The 26,373-nt window shown below is 37.6% G+C and overlaps 1 protein-coding gene across 18 annotated transcripts in view; it reads right to left on the minus strand.

Annotated features, from left to right (window-relative positions):
- LOC139115554 (protein scribble homolog) overlaps nucleotides 1-26,373 on the minus strand; it is a 106,912-nt gene that overhangs the window by 6,190 nt on the left and 74,349 nt on the right. For 4 of the 18 annotated variants that reach the window (XM_070677773.1, XM_070677770.1, XM_070677772.1 and 1 more), the window contains 22 exons: nucleotides 22,647-22,736; nucleotides 22,073-22,150; nucleotides 21,274-21,393; nucleotides 20,303-20,380; nucleotides 19,822-19,917; nucleotides 19,267-19,347; nucleotides 18,804-18,927; nucleotides 18,129-18,244; nucleotides 17,669-17,779; nucleotides 17,010-17,069; nucleotides 16,496-16,612; nucleotides 16,113-16,229; nucleotides 15,592-15,654; nucleotides 14,932-15,165; nucleotides 13,388-13,444; nucleotides 11,611-11,664; nucleotides 10,165-10,245; nucleotides 9,212-9,253; nucleotides 7,388-7,567; nucleotides 3,339-3,462; nucleotides 1,990-2,182; nucleotides 1,131-1,328 (listed from right to left, as the gene is read on the minus strand). In XM_070677773.1, the coding sequence (XP_070533874.1) occupies nucleotides 1,131-1,328; nucleotides 1,990-2,182; nucleotides 3,339-3,462; nucleotides 7,388-7,567; nucleotides 9,212-9,253; nucleotides 10,165-10,245; nucleotides 11,611-11,664; nucleotides 13,388-13,444; nucleotides 14,932-15,165; nucleotides 15,592-15,654; nucleotides 16,113-16,229; nucleotides 16,496-16,612; nucleotides 17,010-17,069; nucleotides 17,669-17,779; nucleotides 18,129-18,244; nucleotides 18,804-18,927; nucleotides 19,267-19,347; nucleotides 19,822-19,917; nucleotides 20,303-20,380; nucleotides 21,274-21,393; nucleotides 22,073-22,150; nucleotides 22,647-22,736 (2,414 nt within the window). The remainder of the gene's footprint in view (nucleotides 1-1,130; nucleotides 1,329-1,989; nucleotides 2,183-3,338; nucleotides 3,463-7,387; nucleotides 7,568-9,211; nucleotides 9,254-10,164; nucleotides 10,246-11,610; nucleotides 11,665-13,387; nucleotides 13,445-14,931; nucleotides 15,166-15,591; nucleotides 15,655-16,112; nucleotides 16,230-16,495; nucleotides 16,613-17,009; nucleotides 17,070-17,668; nucleotides 17,780-18,128; nucleotides 18,245-18,803; nucleotides 18,928-19,266; nucleotides 19,348-19,821; nucleotides 19,918-20,302; nucleotides 20,381-21,273; nucleotides 21,394-22,072; nucleotides 22,151-22,646; nucleotides 22,737-26,373) is intronic. The other 14 variants (XM_070677781.1, XM_070677778.1, XM_070677780.1 and 11 more) reach the window with 6 other exon arrangements.

Genomic DNA, 26,373 nt, shown 5'->3' on the forward strand with positions numbered 1-26,373 from the left:
AGCATACATGGATGAACTCCGTTCAAGATAGCTACCGGCAACTTCACAATTTCGCACATCACTTTTCGTTTTACCCATTCAGTACCACACAATGGTGTGATCTTGGTGCTTTTGATCGGGGAGAAGGATCCACGTACAAATTTAGGGGTGGAAGGTTAGATGTAGAGCAGATCATCACCATGAATTTTGCCAGAGATTTCTCGACTGATTCAAATACTGCCTGTAAAGTCCTGCTTATATTTTATGTATATGCCATTTTCACTCTGCTCTGATAATAGTAGATGAACCAATGTTGTTTAGGAATTCTTCACTGATATGGTATGCTGAAAGACACGCATACGCACTGCTGCTTGGCGTTCAGTGTGTGCAGTCGGGTGTACATGTTGCAACAAGTGCAATTGTGTGTGTGCACACGCCAATGTGTGACGCTTTGAATATGTCACGGTCTAACTTACTGGTATGCTCTGCAACAGTTGGTAACTGTCAGCTGCCGATGAAACTTTTGATAACCACTTGATTGAGCATTTTATTGAATGACAATTGAGGTGATGTGTCTGTTTTATATGCTTTACTAACACACTATGGCATAAAGCAAGAAGTTTATAAAATCTGGCGAGGAAAAAGTATGCTTACTATATATCAGACCACCTTTACTTATTTCACCCATCTTAAATTAAACCAGTAACTGCTTTAAAATTGATGTTAATGCTCAGTTTTAATTCTCGCATGTGAATTCAGTCGCCACACTAGGAAAAGTCTACGCAAAAGTGATACCACACACTGCTGTTAGTAACAACTATGCATATTCTTGAAGTGACGCTGTACTGATTTTGCGATTCTTATACAAACAGTGGATGACAAATGCCACTTTGATGTGCCTTTATTGTTCGGCAGTCACTGATTGGCTCTCTTCATTGTGCGCTAACTCACGTGATTTGGCAGTTTGTCATGTGACCTACATGTGATCGCTTGTGAAAAGTTATCATCAGTGCAATGAGGGTCACGTGACAAAGCCGTTGAAATTTGAATGCAGCATTGCTGGTCACATGATCACTGATCACCACCTGATTGGTGGACATGGATCAATAAGGAGATGAACACCATTTGATTGGGTTATTTTGTTCTTTTACCTAGCAGCTCTCCAGGCAGCTTTCTTTTCAGCTTGTAAGGCTCTCATTTCAGCAGGCGACAGTGATCTTTCCCCCTCCTCTGAAGTAACGCTGCTATTGCTCGGACTTATCGCACCTTCTCGCTTTAACCTCTCAATATACCGCTTTTCTGATTTAGCCGTCCGAACCTCGCTGGGTGTGCTAGAAATTGAACTCACACTGAAGGGAAAAGCAAACGGCAATGTTTACGAGAGACAAAGATAAACCTACGAGTGGCACATCAAGGCATTTGAAGGATTACAAAAATAAGCACTGTTACAGCAATAACTACGACAGAAACACGATGAGTATTCTAAAGTTTGCCAACATGCATTGCTACGCTAAGTTGAGGTTAGACAGTGCCACCTTAAAAACAGTGCAAACTCAGTGATAAGATGAACCCTTTAACTTCATGAAAAAAAATTATACATGGAAACAAAATGTACAATACTTTCAACTTTCTCCTTTACATTCTTCATCTTCATTTGAGTCTTTCACAAAACTTTAAAAATTGTCATTCAAATAGGCATGGTATGGTGCAGATGTTTTGAAATTCCCTGCTGATACACATGACAAATGTTTACATGTTTAAAATTAAAAGACCTGCTAAAACGCATGAGCATGAATTTCTTCCCGGTATCATGAAAACTTATCAGTCTGGTTAACTTAGTCCGATAGATAAATGTCTTTACACTCTAGGTAATATTAGTTCAGTCTTCGTAAGAAAACCTTACCAAACTGTGGACACATTCAGACTGTACATTCAGTCTTTGAAAAACCACCCTACCTAACTGTGGATGCATTTAGACTGTACTTTCAGTCTTGGGAAAAACCACCCTACCTAACTGTGGATGCATTTAGACTCTCCCCTGATCTGTTCAAGCTGCCGTCTGGTCTGTCGCTGGGTGTCGTCGGTGACCCAATGTCTCTGTGGTACTGCATAAATTCTTCTTGTGACATGGACATCAGTTTACGGTCCTCTTCCTCTTTCATCTTTTCTAAATCTTCTTGACTAACAAGACTTACTTTCTTTACTGGAAAATATACAAGAAACAATATACTGTAAAGCTTATAGCTTCTTGAATGTTAACATGCACATACACAAATGTTCAACCTATATTTCGTTTTTTCCCCTTTGTTACGCCTGCACAAGCAATGACATGGTAAATTCCACAGTGGTCAAGTACCACTATCAAGGTAAAAGCAGTGACCCTCCAATAACCAATACCATGGTAAATACAACGGTCCTGCCATGACCACTATCAAGGGAAATACAGTGGTCCTGCCATGACCACTATCAAGGGAAAAACAGTGGTCCTGCCAGGACCACTATCAAGGGAAATACAGTGGTCCTGCCAGGACCACTATCGAGGGAAATACAGTGGTCCTGCCAGGACCACTATCAAGGGAAATACAGTGGCCCTGCCAGGACCAGTATCAAGGGAAATACAATGGTCCTGCCAGGACCACTATCAAGGAAATACAGTGGTCCTGCCAGGACCACTATCAAGGGAAATACAGTGGTCCTGCCAGAACCACGATCACAGGAAATACAGTGGTCTTGCTAGGACCACTATCATGGTAATACAGTGGTACTGCCAGGACCACTATCAAGGGAAATACAGTGGTCCTGCCAGAACCACGATCACAGGAAATACAGTGGTCTTGCTAGGACCACTATCATGGTAATACAGTGGTACTGCCAGGACCACTATCAAGGGAAATACAGTGGTCCTGCCATGACCACTATAAAGTGAAATACAGTCATCATGGAGATTTTCTAAGTTGTCCTGTACATATTACTTTTCATCCACTAATTTATCAGACCAGTGAAGAGACATCTGCACTCGTTAGAGGAAAAAATGAGGTGATTCTGAGTATCAGACCACAACACTGTGTACCCCCCCCCCCCCAACTCCCGACAAATTTTTTTCCTGTTTGTACAAGAGCCACTAACCATAATGTTTGCTCCAACATATCATTATCATACATTTCATTTCATAGAAGAAAGTTGTTAAAGTATGCCTTGTAAAAACAAGTTGGATGTTCTATACATAAACCAGATGAAAGTTTTGGATTTGAAAAACTGCTATTTTACATACAATTGTACCTATGATTGTACTTGTTTAGCATATATCAAGGAAAATGCTTTCTTTCTTTCTTTCTTTCTTAAGTTCAAAGTTCACCCACCTTGTTTGTCCACTGGTTGTGGATGCGACTGCATGTCAATCTGTTTGGCAAAAAGTTTTTGTCTGTCTCTGAAGGATATCTTCTCTGGTTCTACTTTGGTCAAAGGCGGTGGTCCCTTAATTGACTGAATGAAAATATCACACAGGGTTACTATGCAACAATTTACTATTGATTTCACCCTTTCAGGGTTTTCGTAGGTATCTTCTCTGGCAATGAAATTCTGCGGAAAATATTAACTGAAAGCTTCATTCAAAATTTTCTCTCTATTGATATTTTGACAATGTGATCCTACAGCTAGTCTACAAATAATTGGCCAGACCATAGAAATTGGAGGGGGGGAGATGCATCCGTCTTCCCCCCTCTACTGTGTGGCCAGAGTATGTTTATAGAATACACAGTTGCCACATTAATTATCCTAAGGCTAGGGAGCAACTGATGACACATAAGTGATTTTTATGGTGTGGGAAAAACCTGTTGAATATTTGGAAGATATTTGGATTGCATAATCTGCTCTCTTTCAATTACTATACTACTCTCTCAATATGCTTACAAGAGACAGTAACAACGACAGTTGCAAAATCACGGTCCTATAATTACAAAACATATAGACGCCATCGACTCACCATATAAGCTCTTTTTGGTATTTATATACATACCAAAAATGAGCTAAAAACACTCTTTCACTACACAGGGCATGAGAATGGACATCATCATGCCTACAAACTTTGCACATTTTCATGCTTGTGAACGACTTGGACATGACTTTGCAACCATCTAACGACACATTTGACATTGCATTCACAAAAATCACTGTACTTCCACTAAGAAATCAATGGAAACACTCAATTTCTCTCTTTCTGAGCCCATTTTTGAATCAGTGACATCATCCAAGCGACAAAGTTACCAACTTTTCCACACTACTACAACAATTTTTGTCCTTTGAGATATTGTTCATACTTTGCAAAGTTTACTAGATGCATGTGTAAGAGTCTACTTCTTGTCATCGTAACCAAAATACTTGTATGAAGTTCAAAATTATGGGATATGAGATTTATTTTTCGTCAAACAAAGTATTTCTATTTTTACCATTACACTGACAATGTACCGGTAGTAAGTTCCTGTACAAAGCAGAGAATAACTTTACCCATGAACCAATGCAGTTCAGACTGAATGTTAAAAATTGGTAACACTGCCCAAACATGAGTGATTGTCATAAAAATAAAATAAGGATTTACAATCTGGCAAAAATTCCACTAGAAGTGCAATGTGAATGAAGAATATCATGTTCCATTCCAAACATTCATACAAAAGTCTGATTTGAAACTAAATTCGAATTCAATGATTTCAGCTTTGAAATTGAATCAACGAAATAAGGGAATTCTGCTTAACATCACTTATGCAAGCCCTTATTTCATATCATACCTTAACACAGAGTTCTGCCTGAATTTATTCCAAATGTGAAGATACTGCGCCTTTTTTGCTCACACAAAATTTTCAAAATTCTATCACGCAATCCAACTAAATCAGACGCACACACATTCTGAAAACATTTAACACATACTGGGTAGGGGTGCACAAAACTTTGCATGCACATAAGACAATAAGGTCGGCAGTAAAACACACATAATAATGATGAAGAATCAGAAAGTAAACCGATTAAGTATTCGGTAATGTTGATGAGTAACGAGGTCAAAGGTGAGGCAAATCAAAAACATGCAGAAATTATGGGATATTACACAATATGGATGTGGCTGCAACCTCATCAACGGTACTGAAAATGCTGATGTTCATGGATCACAAACCATGAATCCGGTTGTAACCTCAGCAACACCGTTGAGAATGACGCCCGCACAATGTGAATCTGACTACAACCTCGGCAAAATTGCTGAGATTTGCAGAATCTGATCAAGATGTTGTGAGAGTGTGTCAAAGGTGTGTGTCAAAGGTCAAACATGGTAGCAGGTAGGTATAAGATGTCAAAGGAATTGATGAACAAATTGTGGGCTGTGCATTTTGTTGAAGTTCATTTTGGATACATATAATGGTTGCTATGATTTGATTGTGACTGATGTCAGTTTCTGAACCAATGACAGGGAGTGCTTGGGTGAACGTGAGAGATATCACACATACAGCATAAACTGAGCCGCATGAAGGATTACAAACACGAGACTGTGGGAAGAACTATACTCATACAGAAGATACAAAGTAATATGATGAACGCATTTACGTTTTGGAGTTTGTCCTGAGAAGCCATAAAGATGTGGGTTTGAATTAAGGGACAGTGTTCTGCACTCTATGGACAGTTGAAACGACAGGTGTTGTACAGAAATTTGAGCTTTAAATAATACAAGGTAGAAGATCCCTGCGGCTGAGCTCAGGTGGAACTGGTGATTGTGTGACACAGAGTGGGATTTCAAAGAGTGATAGAGTGTCCGTTCAGTGGCTGACAAATTACAATTCTGCTACTGAAAACTGAGCTTGGATTTCCAAGCAATATTTTGGCGTAAGAAGATGTGGTCATACTTTGAGACTGCGCAAAATATATCGAGATAACGCCGAAATTAAACAGTCCACGCTAAATGAGTAGGGTCCTATGTTGGATATGGAAACGATGTTGATGTATTGATGTTTGACATTATGAAGTTTTAGAATGAAATGTCATGATGATGATGATTGTTACATGTTTATGATATTAGTCACCACTTCTGTTAATTATTGCTGTGGAGAAACATACAAACTGCTTCTGTACACAGTAAATAGTAAATTTTGTACACGTATCACATTTTAGAATTTACATATGACTGCCAAATCTTCCACTTAAAAATGTCTGGATTGGTTGATTCACTAAATTCAGATTGGTTGTTAGAATGTTTCAATAGTTAGAAGTGAAACCATGCAATAAACAAGAAGTTAGCCCTTTGAGTGCTGTAATTGTTCCCACCAAAATTTAAGTGCAACATTTCTACCAATTTTTATGAATTTTTCTGTAATTTTTTTATAATTTTGGACCAAATGCCCATCACATTTCATTGGCTACAGTTCGTTATCAAAATTTTGACACAAATCTGAAAAACATTGACTGGAGTATATTTTCTAAAGGTGACAAAAATTGACTTTGGCGCTCAAAGGGTTAACCACGATATGATCCGATCAGTATGTCTGCAACCCTACAAAAAATCAGACAGTTCTGGTTTGGGAATTGTGTTCTGACCTGATTTTATCAAACGATGATGAAATATTTGAAAATGGTAGTTTCTAATGACAGCTACTTCGGTACTCCCTATGTATACTGGCTTGTTAGAACAATCCATGCATTTCCTAATAATGAGAGCTGTTGAAGTAACACCACGGCAGTGTAACAGTTCATCAAAGTGGTACAATATCAGAGAACTGTAATGATTGAGCAGCCATAGTGTTATTTCAACAGCTTACAGGAATAAGTGACATTATTGAGATATAATTTGATGTCGAAGAAACATGTTTGCACAGCCATGTGATGAATCAGTTATTGTGAAACTGGTGATTACAATGGATTCAATTTATCATATGATAGATGTGACATGCATGCATGATTTTGCTGTCCTTGTTTGTGACTTTGAACTACGCGTTCATATGGCAACACTCATGTCATACCGAAATCAAAAGCGCACAAAAATTTGAAATTAATGAACAGATTTGTGTATGAAAAATTAAGAATTTTACAAGTTGAATAAGTGTGTGAGAAAGTAAGATACCATTGGAAACCGAACACCACAGACAAGTGTTTTTATTATTTGTGAAAAGTGAAACATATTAGAACAAATCCCACCAAGAAGAAAGACAAATAAAGAAAGACATTATTAAATTATAAGTGATGTGAAAGAAAACTGAAGAAAGTAATTTTAATAATCAATTAGCTAGTTGCCAACAAGAAACCAAAGATGTGTCCAGGTTTAATAAATGTGAAAATGAAATAAAGATGTACCACAGAAGACACCATAGAAACACACCATAACTGTTTACCATCACCATGGAGATAAGAAGACCATGACCATATAAGGGTGTATTACCTCTGGTGAAGTGGGAGGACTGAGTGATGACGCTGTTGATGCGGTTGAAAATCTGCTAATGCGCAAGGCTTCCTTCCTGGCCAGTTCGCTATCCTCTTTCCAGCGGGGCGGGTTTGTGACACCCACCACCCCGAGCAACGGCCTGCTCGGTTTTGGCGCCACGGGCGGCCCTTGCTTTTTCTGGCAAGCATGTTGATGAGGGGGGGAAGAAATGGTTGTCCACGTCAGCATATTTGGTGATGTTAGTGGCAATGTTAACCCTTACACCGCATGTGACAGTGAATGAGAAATAAATTATGGACATGAATACATCTCTCTAATTGGAGAGGCCTAGTCTCCTTTCGGTCAAATTTACACGTCATGCAAAAGGACGAAAAATTTAGAACCCTCTGTCAAACTCTGTCCGCAGTTCAAGGGTCAACTTTGAGGTGAAAGAGGAAAAAGACATTGAGAGATGATGTATGTGTTAAATTGTCATTTAGGATCTTTGCAACATGAAACAATGCAAAATTTTACCTCACCTTCTGTGATTAATTTCTATAAATAAGAAATTGGCCGCATTGATAGTCAATGGTTCAAAATTACTTGTTTGCGTGAGTTCAGTTGATGTGGGTAAAATTGACCAGGGAGTCAGTCAGTAATTATGGTTGAAAGAGATTCAGAAGATTTCCTTAAGGAGCTCAATATCTCCCAATTTTCTTGACCTGTACACAAACGTTTCAACTTATCTAATACTATACACAAATCTTTGCACGCTTGAATGATCCAAACATATTTTGTTACTACTCTTTGTATCATGTCATGAACACTTTCAGACATTTTACACCATCTAACACCCAAAATCCAAAATAAATGTATTAAATTATGCAAAGTCTTCTTGGAGTATGCTTGTGAGTTATATCACAAGAAAACATTAACTGGCCTAAAATCATACACCACCCATTGTACACCACAGGAAAAGACTTTGGCTCGATAAAACTGCTGGCTCAAAATAACTAACAGGGAGCTCTGATGCTTATTTGTTGATACATATAAGTTACTGATCGATTGTTTCAAAGTCTGTACAAGATTGTAATTTTCCATTTGGCTGCGATGTGGGAATTGGACACAACAGCGGAGACAACTACTAACACTCCCCAGACATAAGTACTGACTTCTCCCTTAACATCAACAAGAGGCTGAAAAACTGTGAATGAGGCAATTTTCATTATAGCTGAAGAGGAAAGTGATAGTCTGCGTCAAGATTTGGCTGCATGGGCAAAGCATCATGGAAATTGTGCAGATATATCTTGAGATGTGGAACGTGGTAAGCTATAGAACAATGTGCCAGTGTAGTGGAGTGTGATAGGCAGTATCTGTGAGGTTGTGATCTTCACACGCAGGTGTTCCACATCTGTGAAATTGTGTTGCATTATCAAACGCACTTTAACCTATCGTCCCCCATATCTTACACTTGAGCTGAACTTTACCACTGACAACAAGGTGATTCCACTACAATGGGGGGTTGGGGGGGGGGGGGTTGAAAGGAGGTCACAGAAAGCAGACATGATGGACTGATGGGGCTTGGCAATGGATACATGATAACCATCACAATGATATCACAGCCATTATACTTAGGTAAAATTTCTTTATCTTTGTGCACAAACTGTTCCTGCATTGCAACTAATACATCATCCGTACAACAACCTACAAACGTAACCCGCAATATTAAACCCTTCAATATAAAATCTTGGTACAGCCCAATTGTATTCTGTGGCAAAGTTGGACCTCTATAAAACAAAATGGGGGTGACAGGGGTATGTGAAGGCGTGCAACAGATCTTACCTTTGGCAAGTGGTCTTCCTGATTCAGTTGATTCTTTCCGTCCTGTCAAAACACAACAAAACGATTTATTTCAATTTCCACATTTTTACAAAAATCTCACATTCCCATATGTTAATCTGAAAGCGAAACTCCAGTTACAATGCAGCGGCAACAGGCAGGCAAGGCAATGAGACAGTAAAACAGACACCACCATGCATGCACTGCAAAGTGAAGACAGTGAATAGATATGACGACATCAAAGCAGAGCTGAAATTGGCAGAAACGTTGTAAGTATACTGGTCAGTTCATTGCTACATGTAGATATATTGCCATCATCGTAGTGTCTTGGGTAAATTTGCTGCAGACTTAGTTGGATCACAGTCAGTGAGTCTACTCCTATCACCAGAAGTGTCCTTCACAGTGTTATCAATGCAGACCTTCTTGATAACAATTTAGATTACAACAGCTTTCACAAACACCAGCAGTGCTTAGTAGTAAAGCACATGGCATTTACAGATGTTGAAGTTGAAACATGTAGGACAATGGACAGGACAAAAACACCAAGCAGTTCAGACAGCAAGCGTTATGGCTATGCAGGTAGACACAGAGGACAGATAAATGACTACAATTAAGTATTTCATGTAGCAACAGTCTTTTCATGATTTGCAGAGTGACTTTGTGTTTGTGTCTATGGGCTTGTTGACAAATTGTGCATTCTATGTGTTGGCATGGTTCATGATGAAAATGACAAGATCGGTGTGAAATTGTACTGTGTCTTCTGTCATGTCTTCTTCTGTATTGACAGCATTTGCACCAGTGATGATGGATGTGGGTTTTGCTGTACGCTGAGCAGAAAGATGCTGTGTGCTTGAATAATGCATGTTGTTGATGTGCCTGAAGTGAGTGCAGCATGCCAGCGTGCTGTGTGCAGCAGAGTGCAATGTGCAGTGGGGTTTTTTTTACTTTACACTTACTGTTACACTGTCTGTAGTTGTGTGTCTGTCTTCGATTTTCATTAACACCGCCCTGCCTTTTAATGCAGCTTGGAATGCATCCTGTAAATTGACAATGTGTTGAGTGGAATGACGCAGGATGGAAAGCCCCGATGCTTGTGACGCTGCTGTTGCTTTTGAAAGCCTTTTTTTTTTCACAGCCCAACTTGATGTCCCTGGCTCCCTCAACTGATGGAAAAATTCAACACCTTCCACCAACCAGAATCATAATCCCTTGCTCCCAGAAAATCTCTATCTCAACTTCCTGTATTGACACCATTATTTTCCTCTCTACTACATCTCCTATCCAGCGAAACACTTTTCAATGCAGAAAAAATCTACCCATCATGTGAAACCATCAGATTAGGACCATATAATAGAATTCACAGAATCAACCTTTTGAACCCCGTTTGAGGGTAAATCTATTTGTTATCAGTCACTAGGGGGTCAAAGTTCAAATAGTTAGTATTCAAAATATCTGTATTTGTTCGCTGGTCAGTTTAAAAACACTTTGAGTTTGTCAGTTTTGGAAACTACTGGTAATTTGGCCGATGATATGTCAAAAGAAAATTTGTTTTGACAGCAGATCAGTTTTGACAGCAGCAAATCACAACATTACGCTGCTCATTTAAAGAGGTAAAATCATGGAAACGATTTTTGTTTTGTTAATGTTATCAGACGTGACAAGACTCGTTGTCATAGTGCACTGCCTTTGTGACTAACAACATTGAAACTACGTGATGTGTATGGTGCTATACTCAAGTGATGTGAAGCACAGCCATACGAACTATGAAGCTGAAAATGTCTTTCCCTTCTCCAGCTTTCAAATAAAGTTGGCATAGATATGACTGAAATATCTATACTCTTGTATTATTAACGATAACAATTCAAACCAGTGGTGGCATTAGATGATATCATACACACATTACACAGAAACAGACACTGGGCAAGATGCACAGCTGAAGTGCGTGTATAAACTCTCAATGTTCACATCCACGTTTTGAAATAAGACCTTTCTGAAAGATGGTGCAAATTTACTGTGTTCATCACTTCCCAGTAGTAAATGTTTTCCTTTTTATATTTTCATGAATTTCCAGAAAATAAAATTTTGTCTGGATGAAAATCATTTAGGAAACTACTGAATATTGATATGACTCAAATCACTACTGCTAATACAGCCAGCCACCCCTCTCTCGCTTTAATGGTTTAGCTAGAGACAAATCATCTATGGAAGAGTTCATTCTGAGAAAAAAAAAAGTCGCAGATTCAATCAGATTCTTGCCCTTTTGACCCTTCTACCCCCTTTAAAAAATGCCTTCTACCCCATTTGAAAATAGTATGAACCAACCATTGGATAAACCTCCTCTGAAAATGAAATGATTAATGAAACAGTGATTGTGATTTTGTTTGCCCAAACAATGTACCTACCCCTTCTAATTCAATTCTCCTAGTATCTTCCTCCCGTTGCCTTCGAAGTGCCTCCTGCGGAAAGAGTAGACAACAACAACAAAAGAGTCAATGATGAGATTATAACCATGGAACTCAGTTGTGGGCAACAATGAAAGTGAAAATGAGAAAAAACCAAACAGAATGCTTGTACACAGTTTGTAGGTATTATATTTCCTTCTACACATATATTGACATTAGAACTAAGCATAATTAAACATGATGTAAATTAGATTAAGATTAGATTATGACAAGTAACATTATGAGTTTGGTATAGGCAATGCTACTGTACCAAACTAAGGGGTTATTAATATGTGATGGTCCAAAGACCAGCGATGTAAGAGGAAAAGCCCTTCACTCCGGTTTGCTAGTTCTGTGTACATTCTTTATCACCAAAGTATTTTAGCATTGCTTGTTCATCAGACCAGTGGAAAGACACATGAAAGCCATTTGTGAAGGCGGATCTATGGCAATTGGAATTGCTCAACCCTATTGGTGCAGGGCTTTAAAGCATGTTTCTAGATGAAGCAAAGCTGGTAGAAGGTATTAAAGACTGAAGAAACTGGGTCAATACTCAGCAATGTTACAAATCAATGTAACTCTTAGTTGTTACTGTTGCTTCACAAAGATATAAGAGAGCCCCTAATTGTAACAAAAGCTAGATGTGGTAGAATATGCCTATCGTTCTTCCAGTCAGCCTGGCAGAGTTATGAGCTGCAGTCAGATGAGGGAATGATTTTTTGTGCGTAAAAACTGCACACAGAAGCATGACGGCAGGTGAGTGATACATGAAGTTGTTAACAGCAAGAAGCAAATGGCAATCACACTTGGTTAAATAAGCTGTGAGAAATAGGATGAACGAGAGCGGCGTTAGGATATGGTGCTGTCTTTGAGCAGGGAGACCATTCCCTCACCAGCTTTCCTCAAGATACATGGCGACTGTATACATCATTCTATGACACGCATTATGCTAGTACCTTTCTTTGATGGTTCTAGTAGCTTTGAAATTTGTGGATCTTGAGTCATTGGAGGACATGGAAGGGTATGGTGAACATGGGAGGAGATGGGAGACATGGGGCATGAGAGGGGTTTGGGGACATGGGAAGAGATGAGGCAAAAAAGCCAATCCACTCATAACTGCCTGATCTGTGAAAACACACCCCACCACCCACACTGTGACAATCCACTACAATGTACAAACACACACAGAGTGTCAACTTGCAGAAGTTACCTTCATAGCAGCCTGGTGTTTGTCAAAAGTGGGAAAGAAAAATAACTTGTAAGAAAACACAGAACATAAAAAGGGAACTACACTACTACATTTCAACTGGGTGCACGAAAAGAAGATTAAAGCACTTCAACCATTAACGGGAATAGGCAGCTAGCTGTAAAAAGGACAGCAACTATGAAAGAATCATTATACAAAGAGAGTGGTACTATAGTGTGGAAACAGACAGAATGTTGGAATATGAGGGAACTGATGACATCATGGAATTGAAATGATGCAGACAGGAGAAGGATATCATTTATTGAAATTTGTTATATTTCATTTGTTTATTTCTCAAAACCCCTACGAGATTCTGCCAAAGTACTGTAAAGTGTTTCATGTGCTTAACATTTGAAATGTGCAGTGACTTTTATAGTTAATAAAAATTGTTTGTAAATTGTTGCCAAAATATAATGGGATATTATTTCTTTTTCTTCCATAATATCAGTCAGTTCCCAGATAATAGCACAATAGTTGAGACTATACTCTTACCAATTTTTCAAGATCTTCTTTTTCCAAAGTGGAGACCTCTTTCTGGATATCAGCCTCCTATTTACAGAACAGCATGCAAATAAGGTTTGATTAAAGGCAGAGCATGCACATGGTGACCTTTCAACTCTATCCCATGGTTCTCGGTGATTATACAGCAGCCATGACAGTTCAGGCAGCCATATTGGAATTCTGTGACTGAGGAGGGAGAGGCTGTGTGCTTCACTGGCACAGTTTACACAGCGACATGCGCAGCAAAAGTGGACTGTACATAGCCCAAAGCACTGACACCGAACCCTTAACTCCACTGACAAGGGGTGGACAAATTAAAATAACACTGATCTAAATGAATAATTTAGAGTTTTGGTTGTACCACAAGCCATGTCGCTGTCAGTGTTGTCAGCAATACAACCATGATCAACAGCCGGGATAAAATATTGTTGCTTTTCCAGTTTGGTCTCTGGAAAAAAAGATCACGCATATAAGGCCTGGCGATTCAAATGAGAACTGGGGAATTTGTGAAATTCAGAAAATAAAAACCCCAGTAGCTGCATGTTTTGCATTATTTTACCATGAAGAATCTTCACAGTATTTCCCTGGTGACTATTGAATTATGAGTCAGTATCCCAAAAGCCTCAAAGTCATGAAAACTTTCAACATAAATATAAACTACCTGATTTCTGCTGTTGGTGTTTTAAGGTTTCAGACACTAAAGATCTAAGACAACAGTTTAAACCAGAAAACTTGACTCTGTCATTGCTTTTTAAAAGAGAAATGTTTCGTCCGTCACACTCTTTTTTGGTGCATTCTAAGTGAAAACTTTATTATCTATGTAGCTGTGTAGTTGCTGTATTTTATTTTGTATGTTCAAATCTACTTATATAACCCTCCAATATATCAGTGAAATATTACACATAGACAAATCAATGTGGGTAAAATATGCTCAGATCAGCGAAGGATGAAATCACGTCATGAAAATAATTCAAAATATACAGCCTCCAGAAACTTTACTGTGAAGCATACTTTTAATAAGTGTTCTATGACCTCATTGTTTTTTACGGGCATTTAACAGTTTATTGAGCATGTTAACACGGGCTTTGTTTGCCACGAATATGTGATGTATTTTTCAGATTGGCACTCATCATCTTCGTCTTTGACTGTTTTTTTTCTTTCTGTGATGCATATTAGTTCAACGTTCTACTCTCTTTACTGAGCTTTGGATAATAAAATAGACTTGTAAAAGATCAGGAAGTATGAATGAATGTCAAATCTTCTAGTTGAGATAAAAAGCCTTCACTACGCACCGTTATAGATGATATGAATAAGAAACTACAATGGTACCAGACGAATACTAAAATGTGTTCATGTCTAATTTGAATATTCAAATTTCTTGCACCTGGCCAACTGTAACCCTTCAATCACCAAGCTTTAGTGTCACTCATTTGTTACGTGGTTTCAACTGACTCACATAATATTACAGGTGGACATGGTTCTTGACACAAGAGGGAGCAATTTTCTGTATGCCTGAGTTTGCAAATTGAACCTACCTGCTGTAAATTGTGAAGATCTTCTAACGATGTGTCTCTGTCTATAGAGCATATGCTCTCTTGGCTGGTCCGTGTTGCCAAGGGATTGGCAATGATTGCACCTGATGCCTGGAGCTCGGCAACTTTGACCGGATCAAAGCCATTGCACACTAACATTGAGAGTTTTTCACCAGCCCCTCGAAGTGCTCTGACGGCCTCCGCGTGAGTTGCTCCAAGTAAGCTCATATTGTTTACCTGTTGGTGTAACATGAAGTTCAAATAAATATAAGATATTTGTTGATATAGCTTCAAACAACAGAATTGTAACAGGTATTTTCTTTTTGGCAGGGAGAATTTCAGTTTAAATTTTCTAATTGAAGTGAAAAAGCATGTCTATCTATCTATCTATCTATCTAGAAAATTTGTATAGCGCCTAAAACCAAAGTTAAACAATGCTCAGTGGCGCTTAGAGTTACAATGAAAATGCTCTCTGGAAGATGTAGTTTTTAAGCGTCTTTTGAAAATGTTGACATTAGGAGAGGTTTTTATGTCCAGGGGCAAAGAGTTCCAAAGGACAGGAGCTGCTACAGAGAAGGAGCGGCGACCATAGGTAGTCAGATTCCATCTAGGTGTGTGCAGAAGGCATTTGTCGAAGTTTCATATCATGAAGTGGTATCTTACCTCTAGAATTCTAAGTCCAATTGTTAGTCTTCCGTCTCTACCTGCTGCTCCTTGTGAATTAACCTGGAAGATTGACAATCATTGCTTTTGTGAGGAATACATCAATGTGGCCTTGCCAACGTCATACCCATGAAAAATGTATTTTGCTTGCGTTGACATTATGAGTGGTGACATTTGACAAATGGCAAAACTCACTTGCTATACAACCACTTTGTACAGCAGCAAAATGACCAGAAATGCCTGCTGGAGAAGGATTCATAAACTTAAACTCTAGAGGGCTCTGTTGATACTGGACCCAGTACAGGTCCATCACCATGTACATTTCTAGAATGTTCTATTTGATGCGTACGCTATCAAAGAGAAATTGTTATGAGTTGATCTTAAAAGTTGTACAAAGTAAAAGTTATCAAATGAAACCAAACACAATTATTACAATATCAAAGATGTTAATTAATGAATGCGTAATATCAAATAGTTTAAACCAAAATTGTTACAAATCATTGGATCAGGATGAATCTTACCTTAGAAATAAATATCCCTTCATCTGACTTATCTAATGGATTTCCAGGATGGCCTTTGCTGCCACCACGGATACTAATTCCTAATTTTTCACCTGGAGTTTTCAGAATGACAACCTCCTGAAAATGAAAGTAAATTTCAAGTCTTGCAGTGAAAAAATGTGATTTTGTAAAAATAAATTTGCTGAAAAAACAAAATACATTGTGTTATTCATATAGTTTTCATATACAATGGCAAACCAAAATGAATTGTGTTATTCATTGAATTTTCATACACAGTGGAAACCCGATAATCAATCTTTGGATTATCTGTAGTTCTCTACTTCAGTTTCCACTGTGTACCAGATTGTGTACCGGGTATGTATGAGGTCATCTTTCTGCCATACCTGAAGACCATCTGGAGGCGGGTCGTGCCTAACAAGAAGGACAATTTTCTGTCTGTTCTCTAGGAGCGCCGTCACTGCGTCTTGGTGAGTTGCTGACGCCATATCTTTGTCGTTGACCTGTCCAGGGAAAAACAATGGAATATTTTACACACAACTCATATATCGCACTTTCTTGTTATAATGTGTGCGTTTTCCAAGCATTTCCTGATGGAAAATAAACAGGAAATCAAACAGTCGGATTACAATGGCAGATTAAGCAGGGCATTATCACTGGTACTTTCACAATTATCATGAAACCAAAACTACTAAAAGACATAAAATTTCAGAAGCAAACACGTAGTACTAATTGTACCTTTCATTGCTGTTAATACAACACTCAATACTCCCGGCGCAATGAAAAATAAGCCTATGATCAGAAAAGCATTCAAAAGCCTTTCAGATGGTGTCTCCTTTCCAGATTGACATGACGACTATGACATATACATTATCTTGCATTGGTTTGGATTGAACTTACTTCTAATATCCTGTCCCCAATCCTAAGATTGGTCTTGGCTGCCGCTCCATCTTGTACAATCTAGTGTGAAATGAGACAAAGTGTGAGTTTCCATCTCTCCCGTGACTTTCTATCTTTCAATGACAATTTAAAATCCTACCCTGTCAAAATGTAAAGCTTCCCATTCCAGCTCCTAAATCAAAACTCCAAAACAAAAACATAATTCTGAAAGTCAGCAATTTATAATACATCCGGGTAGAATGAATCAACACATACCTGCATGATGACCACTACACATGTATTATTGCATAATGATGAGCAAATAACAACGAAACAAAATGATGTATCTTTCTCCGCTGCACTGACAAAGTGTATTGCCAATATGTGACATAGTAAACACTTACTGAATTGGATTTCATCCATTTTGTCAGACTTTATTGTATCATCTACATGACTGTGTCTGATTCAACGTGACCTTGACCTCATTACATAGCAACGTATTACAATACACCGACCGTTCGCGTTACACACTCACAGCTGAACAGACTCAACAAAGAGCATTTCAGGATCAAATGCTCCAACACTGCATCCATGACATTCAAGGTCAGATCTCACATCACATAACCACTACACTATACTGAATTATTCCTCCACACACGACGCATCAGTTGGTATCTTACCTTGGATATGAAGATACCCGGTTCTTCTTCTCCAAACGGATGGCTGGAATGGTCACTACCTCCAACAATGCTAAGCCCCAATGGACCACCTTGCCTTACCAGAACTATACTCTGTTGCAGCAGGACAGCAAAAAATATCACAAATATTTCTTAGTGAAATTTGCATCATACTAGCAAACTTTTAAAATTTGATTTCAAAATTTAATACAAATTTTGCCACATCTAATGATATTTCCAGACAGATGAGTTCGCCAAGACCAGCTCAGCTTTTAAACTGAAAGCCAATACTGACAGCAAGGATTTCAATATTACTTTCGTTACATTGTACGGATTTCAATGTAAGTTTACAGAATTTCCATATATGGTCACAGGATTTCTATATAAGGTATGCGGATTTGCATATAAGTTCACAGGACTTCCACAAGTGGTTACAGATGGCGGGTAATAAAATTGTGCTGACCTCTATCTCATATTTGTCTTCTTCATCTTCATCATCCTCATCTTGGCCGTTGGGGATGTGATTCAAAACTGCCTGCTGCTCAACTGCGACTGTCTTGTTTACCTCGACAGGTTTGACTACAAAGAATAGAAAGAGAAATGTTACATACACTTGCGATATGTAAGCAATATGGTCTACACAGGTACTATGACAGACCAATCAACTGGCAGAAAAGCTACCACAGGTCAATATACCTAAATATTTTAGGACATATGAATGCATAATATAAAATTTGTTGCCTCAATGAATTTGTCAATCAATGATCGTTTAGAAGGGCAAACATCAAAAAAATTGCATATACCTGATACAGATAACTGAAAACTACAAATAACAGATGGCTACCCATGAAAATCATAATTCCTGTTCTCAGAACATCTACTCTTTGATATTTCTTTTGCCATTCCAGAGACAACAATTAGATAATATTGCCCTTCTCTTTAATAGCATCTTCTGACAGTATTGCGAAGTTGGTGAAAAAAATCAGACATCATCCAGCAGTCATCAGTGTACAATGTTCTCACAGAATTGAGTATGCAGGACAAATGGAAGGGCTCCCTCTGGTGGTCAGATTCTCCCTTGGAGGCCAGCAGCCATATTGAATTTTAAAAAGGACAATAGTAAAGTATATCAGCCTACCTGGAGGTTCGGGTTCTTTGACTTCAAGAGTTTCTCTGTATATCGTGAGTGAAATATTCTGTGTGGAGGTTAATAAGGCAACTACTTGATCGTGTCTAGCATCGCTAACATCAACGTTGTTTATCTGTGGATCGAGAGAAAATAAGGATTTGTAAACTATATTGTCTGAAAATATATAAATGATTCTAAAATATTAGTAAAATATTAGTGGAGACCCCTCAGTGAGAATCCTAAAATATATGACTAATCGACCACTGATCTGTCTATATTCATATCTGTGCCCGATCAATATTTTACATCTATACTGTTGACTTTGTCCAGTGGAAATTGGTGCTGTTCAGACTTAATACAAAGTCACTCTCTAATGACAAAAAGGTAAGTATTCTGTGTGTGATCCTGATTCATCTGTTGCACACTGAAAAATAAAGTATTTTTCAGTATATGTAATATATAAACTGCTTACCGCAAGAATTTTGTCTCCAACCTGTAAGACCCCCTCTCTGTCTGCAACGCCACCCTCAGCTATCCGAGATATAAATATTGACTGAAATGTCAAACAGACAATAATTATCATCATTTAATATCTGGTAATTTTTTAAACTTACTTTCCTCCATGGTTTCTTCCATTCAATAAATTGATTCAAATGCATGCAACAGTGGTTATGAAACTGCAATGTACAAATGTTTCTAAATGTAAGAGAATAACATTAAAACAACTCAAAAGAAGTCAGGTATGTCCACATGACCTCCCCTGATACCAAAATTTGTTTCAAATAAACAACTTAAAAAGGCATATGCTAATAACAAGGGCTATGCTATATTTCTAAAGTTGTGAGTTCAAGTTGTTTAGTTTGATACAAATGACATGTTTGTTCTTGAGATACATTGACATACAGATACACACAGGCACACACATACAGGCACACAGGCACACACATACACAGGCACACAGGCACCCACAAAGACACACATAGCGACACACACACAGGCACACACATACACAGGAACACACACATACCTCATCAGAGCCTGCAAACGGCGTTGATCCTGAGCCACCAGCTATACTGAAGCCAAGACCACCCTTTTCATCTCGACTCAGTTTTACTGTCAATTTCTGAAGAAGAAAAAAATTGAAAGACTGGATGAGAGATGAAAACAAACCTTCAAATTTTTGGGGAGTTTGCAAGCTAGAAATGATTCACAGACACTGAAAGTGACTAGCTAGCTTGACATTGTAGATGGTAAGGCTGTAGCAACAAATCTACATACTTTTTGAATAAGTTAAATATGTGATGTTCTATTGTCCCTCTTGGAATACGAAGCCCCTATATTATATATATATATATATATATATATATATATATATATATATATATATATATATATATATATATATATAATATATATATATATATATATATATATATATATATATATATGTATGTGTGTGTGTGTGTGTGTGTGTGTGTGTGTGTGTATGGAAAAGATTAACTACAAACCTCAGCTACCATCTGCATCTCTGGTTCTGGTGCAAATGATACATTCACGTTCTTCTTCTCCATAGGCGGTGGCTGGATCTGAAAATATATTACATTTATTGAAAAACATTATGAAATTTTTTATTAATTATGCAAACTACTACCAGTTTCACCTAAGTTCTAGATATTCAGCCAAACATTCTATAGATCTTAATTCGTGCACCTTATTTGGTCCTGTAATTTTTGAGTTATGAGCTCAACAAATTTTGTTTATAGATGAATGAATGGAGGAATGGACAGACAGGGGGATTGTCAGACAGGGATTGACATACACACACACACAGATTGAGAGAGTGGTGACATCAGCTCCCTAGTGTTCCTTCAGCACCCAGGGGCCAAAAAAATTGCACAACACAAAAACAGTCAACTCAGTTGATATACCATTGGAGAATGCACTAATTGAACACAAAATATATTCACTAACATCATGACTTCCTTTACCATCATGTCTTTGTTGTACGTACATGCAATTATGAACATATTAACATTATCTGTTCTAATTGGTTATCTCTGCATGAATATGAAAAACCTCCATCTGGCAGGTTCTTTAAAGTTTATCTTAAGAAATAACCCTTTTCCATAATTAACAAAATTATTGAAAATCTACTACACTGGACAGATATTTCTGAAAGAAGCGAAACTGTATGAAGAAATTACAATTTTCAATAACAGCATGTTGGTCATATTCCAATCTTTGGCAATCAGAAATTTGATCAAGAGGAGAGACTCATTGCTTTAATAAACAAACAAATCTACAGAAAATATTGACATACAGCAGTACAGATATTCAGCAAGGAGGAATGTATTTTTCATTCATTTAATTATTTTACTCCCATTTGTAAATATCTACATTTTCATATTTCATGATTTTTTTTTGTTTGAATACTTGCATAACATTTACAGCCTTTTAAATTCGACATCAATCAACTCACCGGGGGTTCTGTTGGTGTGTGAACTTCGCGAGCAACAACCATCCTCACATCCCCTCCGCTTTTCCGTAAGGCCTCGACGGCATCGTGATGCTCTGCATTCAGTAGATTGACGCCGTTGACCTTGAGAAAGAGATGACATTGAAATAGACCTGTAAGGTTAATGTGGCTTTGGGCGACCTTGAAGGTTAGAGTACCCGAGTGATCCTTTTGGGAATTGAAACAGCATGTGATCCTTTGGGACATGAAAAGAGCAGCCCATTTATTATTAAAATTCAAGGACCGTGCATGAATCCCTCCCTGTCTTTGTACTCATTTCCTCCCTTTCAGAGGAGAAATGAAACACTACTTTCGTGCAAATATTGTCTTTATCAGTCCAGTGACACATTCTTCACGATTTGATATCATTCTATGCGTGAAATGAGAGTACAGTACAGCTCAGTGATATAGTGTCAATAGTTGCTGGTGTCTTGACATTATCAGAGACTATTCCCATAAGGTTGCATTTTTATTGTCTTCTCCAAGGCGATTTCATACTTTGTAGGTCAGTCGATAAATCTGTTTGCTGTTGATGTGGAACAGCGCTACACTAGTGCAAAAAAGAGAAATTCTTCCGTTCTGTACGACAGTGGAACTGCTGGTTGTAAATTTTTGTCCTAATTATTGTGCAGAAATATTATCAGTGCCTAAGATTCGATGAACAAAAACTGAAAATGACGAACCACGAAATATACTTATCACAAGACAACAAATGTGTGTTCTGTCTGTTTGCAAGTCTTGGCCGATAAAACTGAAAACTCACTGATATAAGTTTGTCTCCAACGATGACACCAGCTTTTGCTGCTGGTCCATCTTCCGCCAATCTTGATATGAAAATACTCTGTGGAAAGAAAAAAAAATTAATTTGTGAAAGGCTTTGAAGAAACTATTTCACTTGTTAAGTTTCAGATTCTTGCATGCCAGAAATAGCTTATTATTTCATGTAAAAATAGCTTATTATTTGAGTAAAAGTGAAATAATTTAGATCAAAGCAAAGCTTTCAATCAAATCACGCAGCACATCTTAATGATCAATAATGTAGATTGTAGTTCCGCTACGCTTTGATTTTCCGGTCTCGTTTGTCAATCTGGCATGCAACACTCATAAAAGCAGTAGAAGCAAATTTCAATTTTCCCAAGTCTGTGGTAGACAATTTTTCCGACACAAGAGAGAGAAAGTTCAATGTTAGCTTCATTCTCCGATGCAAACAGAAAATAAATTAATCTTTAGAAACAGGAATTTCCACGTCCACTTCAAATTCTGATGCAGGAAGAAAATACGGTACATAGATCGATAAAAGAAAGAGCAATTTCTATGTTCAAACTGATTCTTCTCACCTCATCTTCACCTTTGAATGGCGTTGACCCCTGACCTCCAGCTATGCTGATTCCCAGGCCTCCGCCATCGCGGTGAATATTTATGACAACCTGCAGGCACAGTAACATATCACAGCCATTAGAGAAAAGAAATATCGAACGTTTCACCTTCAATCATGATAAGTCATCATCCCCCTGCAACTCAGAATAATCTATACTCCGTCATTTTGGTTTGATGTATGGGGATGACCTTGTAACAGTATTGTTGACCTTGCATTCGTGTGAATGCATTTATAGACATAAGAGAAAGCTGTCACAACAAACTAGAAGCATCAACATTCTTCTGACTGCTGAGTAATACGAAATTACGAAATTACAATTGCAACAACGGTTTCTGCTGTTGATATTTCATGTGAAACATCACATGAATTCAACTAGAAATTTCAGGTTACAGCAAACCAAGGTTAAATGGAAGGAAATTGGGTGTACAAAGGTAACATTTTCTATTATAAGGAAGTTGAAATATTTACTAACTTAAAACCATCAACAAACACACAACATTAATCTTTCAGGATCAAAAACAAATGGATCAAGAGTATGCCAAACGTGGTAGTCACATATTGAGTACAGTTTAATTATCTGTAATTTTTGTTGTATTTTATATTAATTTGGTTCTATCGCAAAATAGTTTGTTATTCTGCTCTCTGAATCATGAATCATGTCAAGTGCCTAGCACTGAACATGTCAATACAGCCTGTATGTTACCCTTGACAACTGTTGACAATTTGTTGACTTTTTGTCAACAATAACATCACACACTGTACACAATATATGACACTGTACTGACAAAGCACTTATTTAGTTGGAAATATAAAAGAAATATTATTTGTTTTATGGAACAAACATGATGGAAAAAGATACAGCTATCGTCCCTTTAAACCAGTGATATGAATACTCAATGGCATCAATGATATATTACACACATAGCGCTGATATAAGGTTCACAAGAGGCAATTTTTTTTGGTTGATAATGAACGTTATCTGTCTTGATTACCGGTAGGCAAATTTTATGATGCCTGGATGACCTTACATCCTTGTTGGTGTGCAGAGTACAACACTCAACGTTTCCTTTGAGAAAAATAAAATTATTGCTTGAAGATGAAAAACAATTGCGTGCAGCAGAGTATTCAGTAAATATGAGAATTCATACCAACAACATCGGGATGTACGTATTGAGAAAATGGCCACTTTGACCATAGACCCTCGAGAAATGAGGGTCTATGCTTTGACCTGGGTCTGTACCTTGCATGATAAATACAATCAAGTCTTTGAATCTTTGTAAATAAGTGTCATACTCGAAAAATACGTTGCAATATCCTTGATGACATGCATGGAGGAAAAACTGAATTGTGGCCCTAGGGGAATAAGTCCCTCTCATTATTTAACTGCAAGGTAATGCATTATGGGAATGGTGTACTTGAAACTTCTTAAGTGTGTGCAGTGTAAAAAATTGGTTTAATCTGCGAAGGTCAAGTATAAGGTCAAAGAGCATACATCAAAGTCGTTGGCAAATTTGGTCAAGTAATGTCCATTTTGAACAATGGTGGTGAAAAACAATAAATAGCCTTGTTTCTTATCATAGGACTCTTCCAAAGAACGATGTAACAACATGGTGGGGGTTTTTGGTTTTTTGTTTTACCTTCATTTTCAGCTGACAAGATTCAATTACTGAGGTAAACACAAAATAAACAAGAATGTTTACATGCATTTATAAACATGACACACCACAAGAAGAAGACATAATAAGACCATTATTTTGAACTGTACATTGTATATATGTGATTGTATTGTGAAAGAGGTACTTTCTTGTTCATAGTCTTCTGTGTATAGAGTTCAAAGTAAACATCCAGCTATGATGTCTCAACTACCAGGTAACGTCACATTTTCCGTTGTCCAAAACTCTATATCAGAGCTCCCACTTTATAGTCAAGATCATTTTTCAATGACACTGAACACCAATCCATCTCTTTGGTATATCTCCTAGTAATTTTTTTTTCCTTTTTTATTTTCACTAACTCCTTTACTTGTCCACCACAGACAAAGAAGAAATTAGTAAATCAACCATGAGTTGAACATTTTTAATTGCAATGTGCACTGTTCGTTCAAAACTTAAAGTGAGAGTATGCAATGAGAGACGAACACTTGCAAATTGGGGGACCATATACTCAGAACAGACCTCCTAGAAGGTATACAGCATGAACAAGGGATTTCATTTTGAAACTTGTCTATATTCCGAGTGCGAATAACCAGTTACTCATATATCATTGTCATCAGTCTTTTTTTCATACAATGCGAAAGCTGTTCAATATATGAATGCTCTCTCTCAGATTCTGTTGAGTCCGGCTTCAGTGCACCCTTGCACCCCTACAGAAGAGTGTACTAGTCCAAACTCATTATTCGAAATGAAACAATTTGGCTTTGTCACATGTCATTTGTCATATGTCAGGCTACAAAAACACAGACAGCATGGATTTAGGTCATGTAAAGAAATTCCGCTGTGATAAAAAAACATGCAGAAAATGAAAAAAGACCATTAGTCTGATGGATGTGTATAACACATGCGGACATTCAATTTTCAAAATTTTACCTTAACAAATAAATGCAGTGAAGTAGACTTGGGAGGTATTAGTTTTACAACCACAAATTTGTGATACCTTTTGTAGTTTTTACTGGACAATGTCCTTCAAACACCCAGGGAAACATAAAATTTCTGACTATAAAAATGTCTAACTTCATTTCCATCAGCATTTTATTGCACGTACACTAGTATATTTCTTACGTACAACAATGAAACCTATTGTATATTTCTCACTGTGAAGTTATTTATTACAAATTATGCACATGTACTGTGTTTTCTTTAATAAACTCATGAATTTTACTGCAATATGATAACAGAGAGGAAGATGGCCTCAATACTGAACAGAATTTTTTTTAAATATGAGTATTTGACGATGTGTGCGATTTGGTGACGGGGAACTTTCAGAAGGATTGAGAATGCTACGTGACTGATATTCATAAAACAACAACAGAATGTTGTTTCACAAACAGTGACAATATCAAGGTATTCCTGAAAAGGGAAAAAGCTGGAAAATCTGCCCCACAAATGGTGTATTTATTGAAAAAAAGACATAATAACCCTCTTAAAAATGTTCTTTCTATGACCTTGGAAAGGTCACGTTATGCCTGCTGCTGTTTGTATAATTTGCCACATTTGAAGTTTCCTTGACATATACAAGTTGTATTCCGTTTCTCATTCAGGGAAGTAATTTGAAGGTTTTAGCGATAAAATGTTTAAAGACTTGACTTTGATGGCCACCAGTGATTGATGTCCACTTCAGCCTTTTTATGTTTTATGTTTCTCCTGCAGGGAAATCTGGGACGCTTGAAGCTTATGAGATTGTGTTTATACCATGATCAACTATCTGGTTATGTCTTTACATACTTTTTTCTAATAAACCAATGCTGAGACTGATGATTGTCTAGTCAACTTCAAAATCAGCTGCTACATGACTGAGTACATAATTTGAGGGGAGATATCAACATTTTAAAGAAAATTTACAAAATCTGTGCATAATCTCTAACTCCCGTAACATTGTTTGGTTTCTGTATTTAAAGTTACACATCACTGCAATATGCGTATACCTATATACACATACGGTACAAAAGGCATGTCAGCTGTGCTTACAAA

This window comes from Ptychodera flava, chromosome 17 (assembly GCF_041260155.1).
Source record: "Ptychodera flava strain L36383 chromosome 17, AS_Pfla_20210202, whole genome shotgun sequence".
In the NCBI taxonomy this organism is placed as follows: domain Eukaryota; kingdom Metazoa; phylum Hemichordata; class Enteropneusta; family Ptychoderidae; genus Ptychodera; species Ptychodera flava.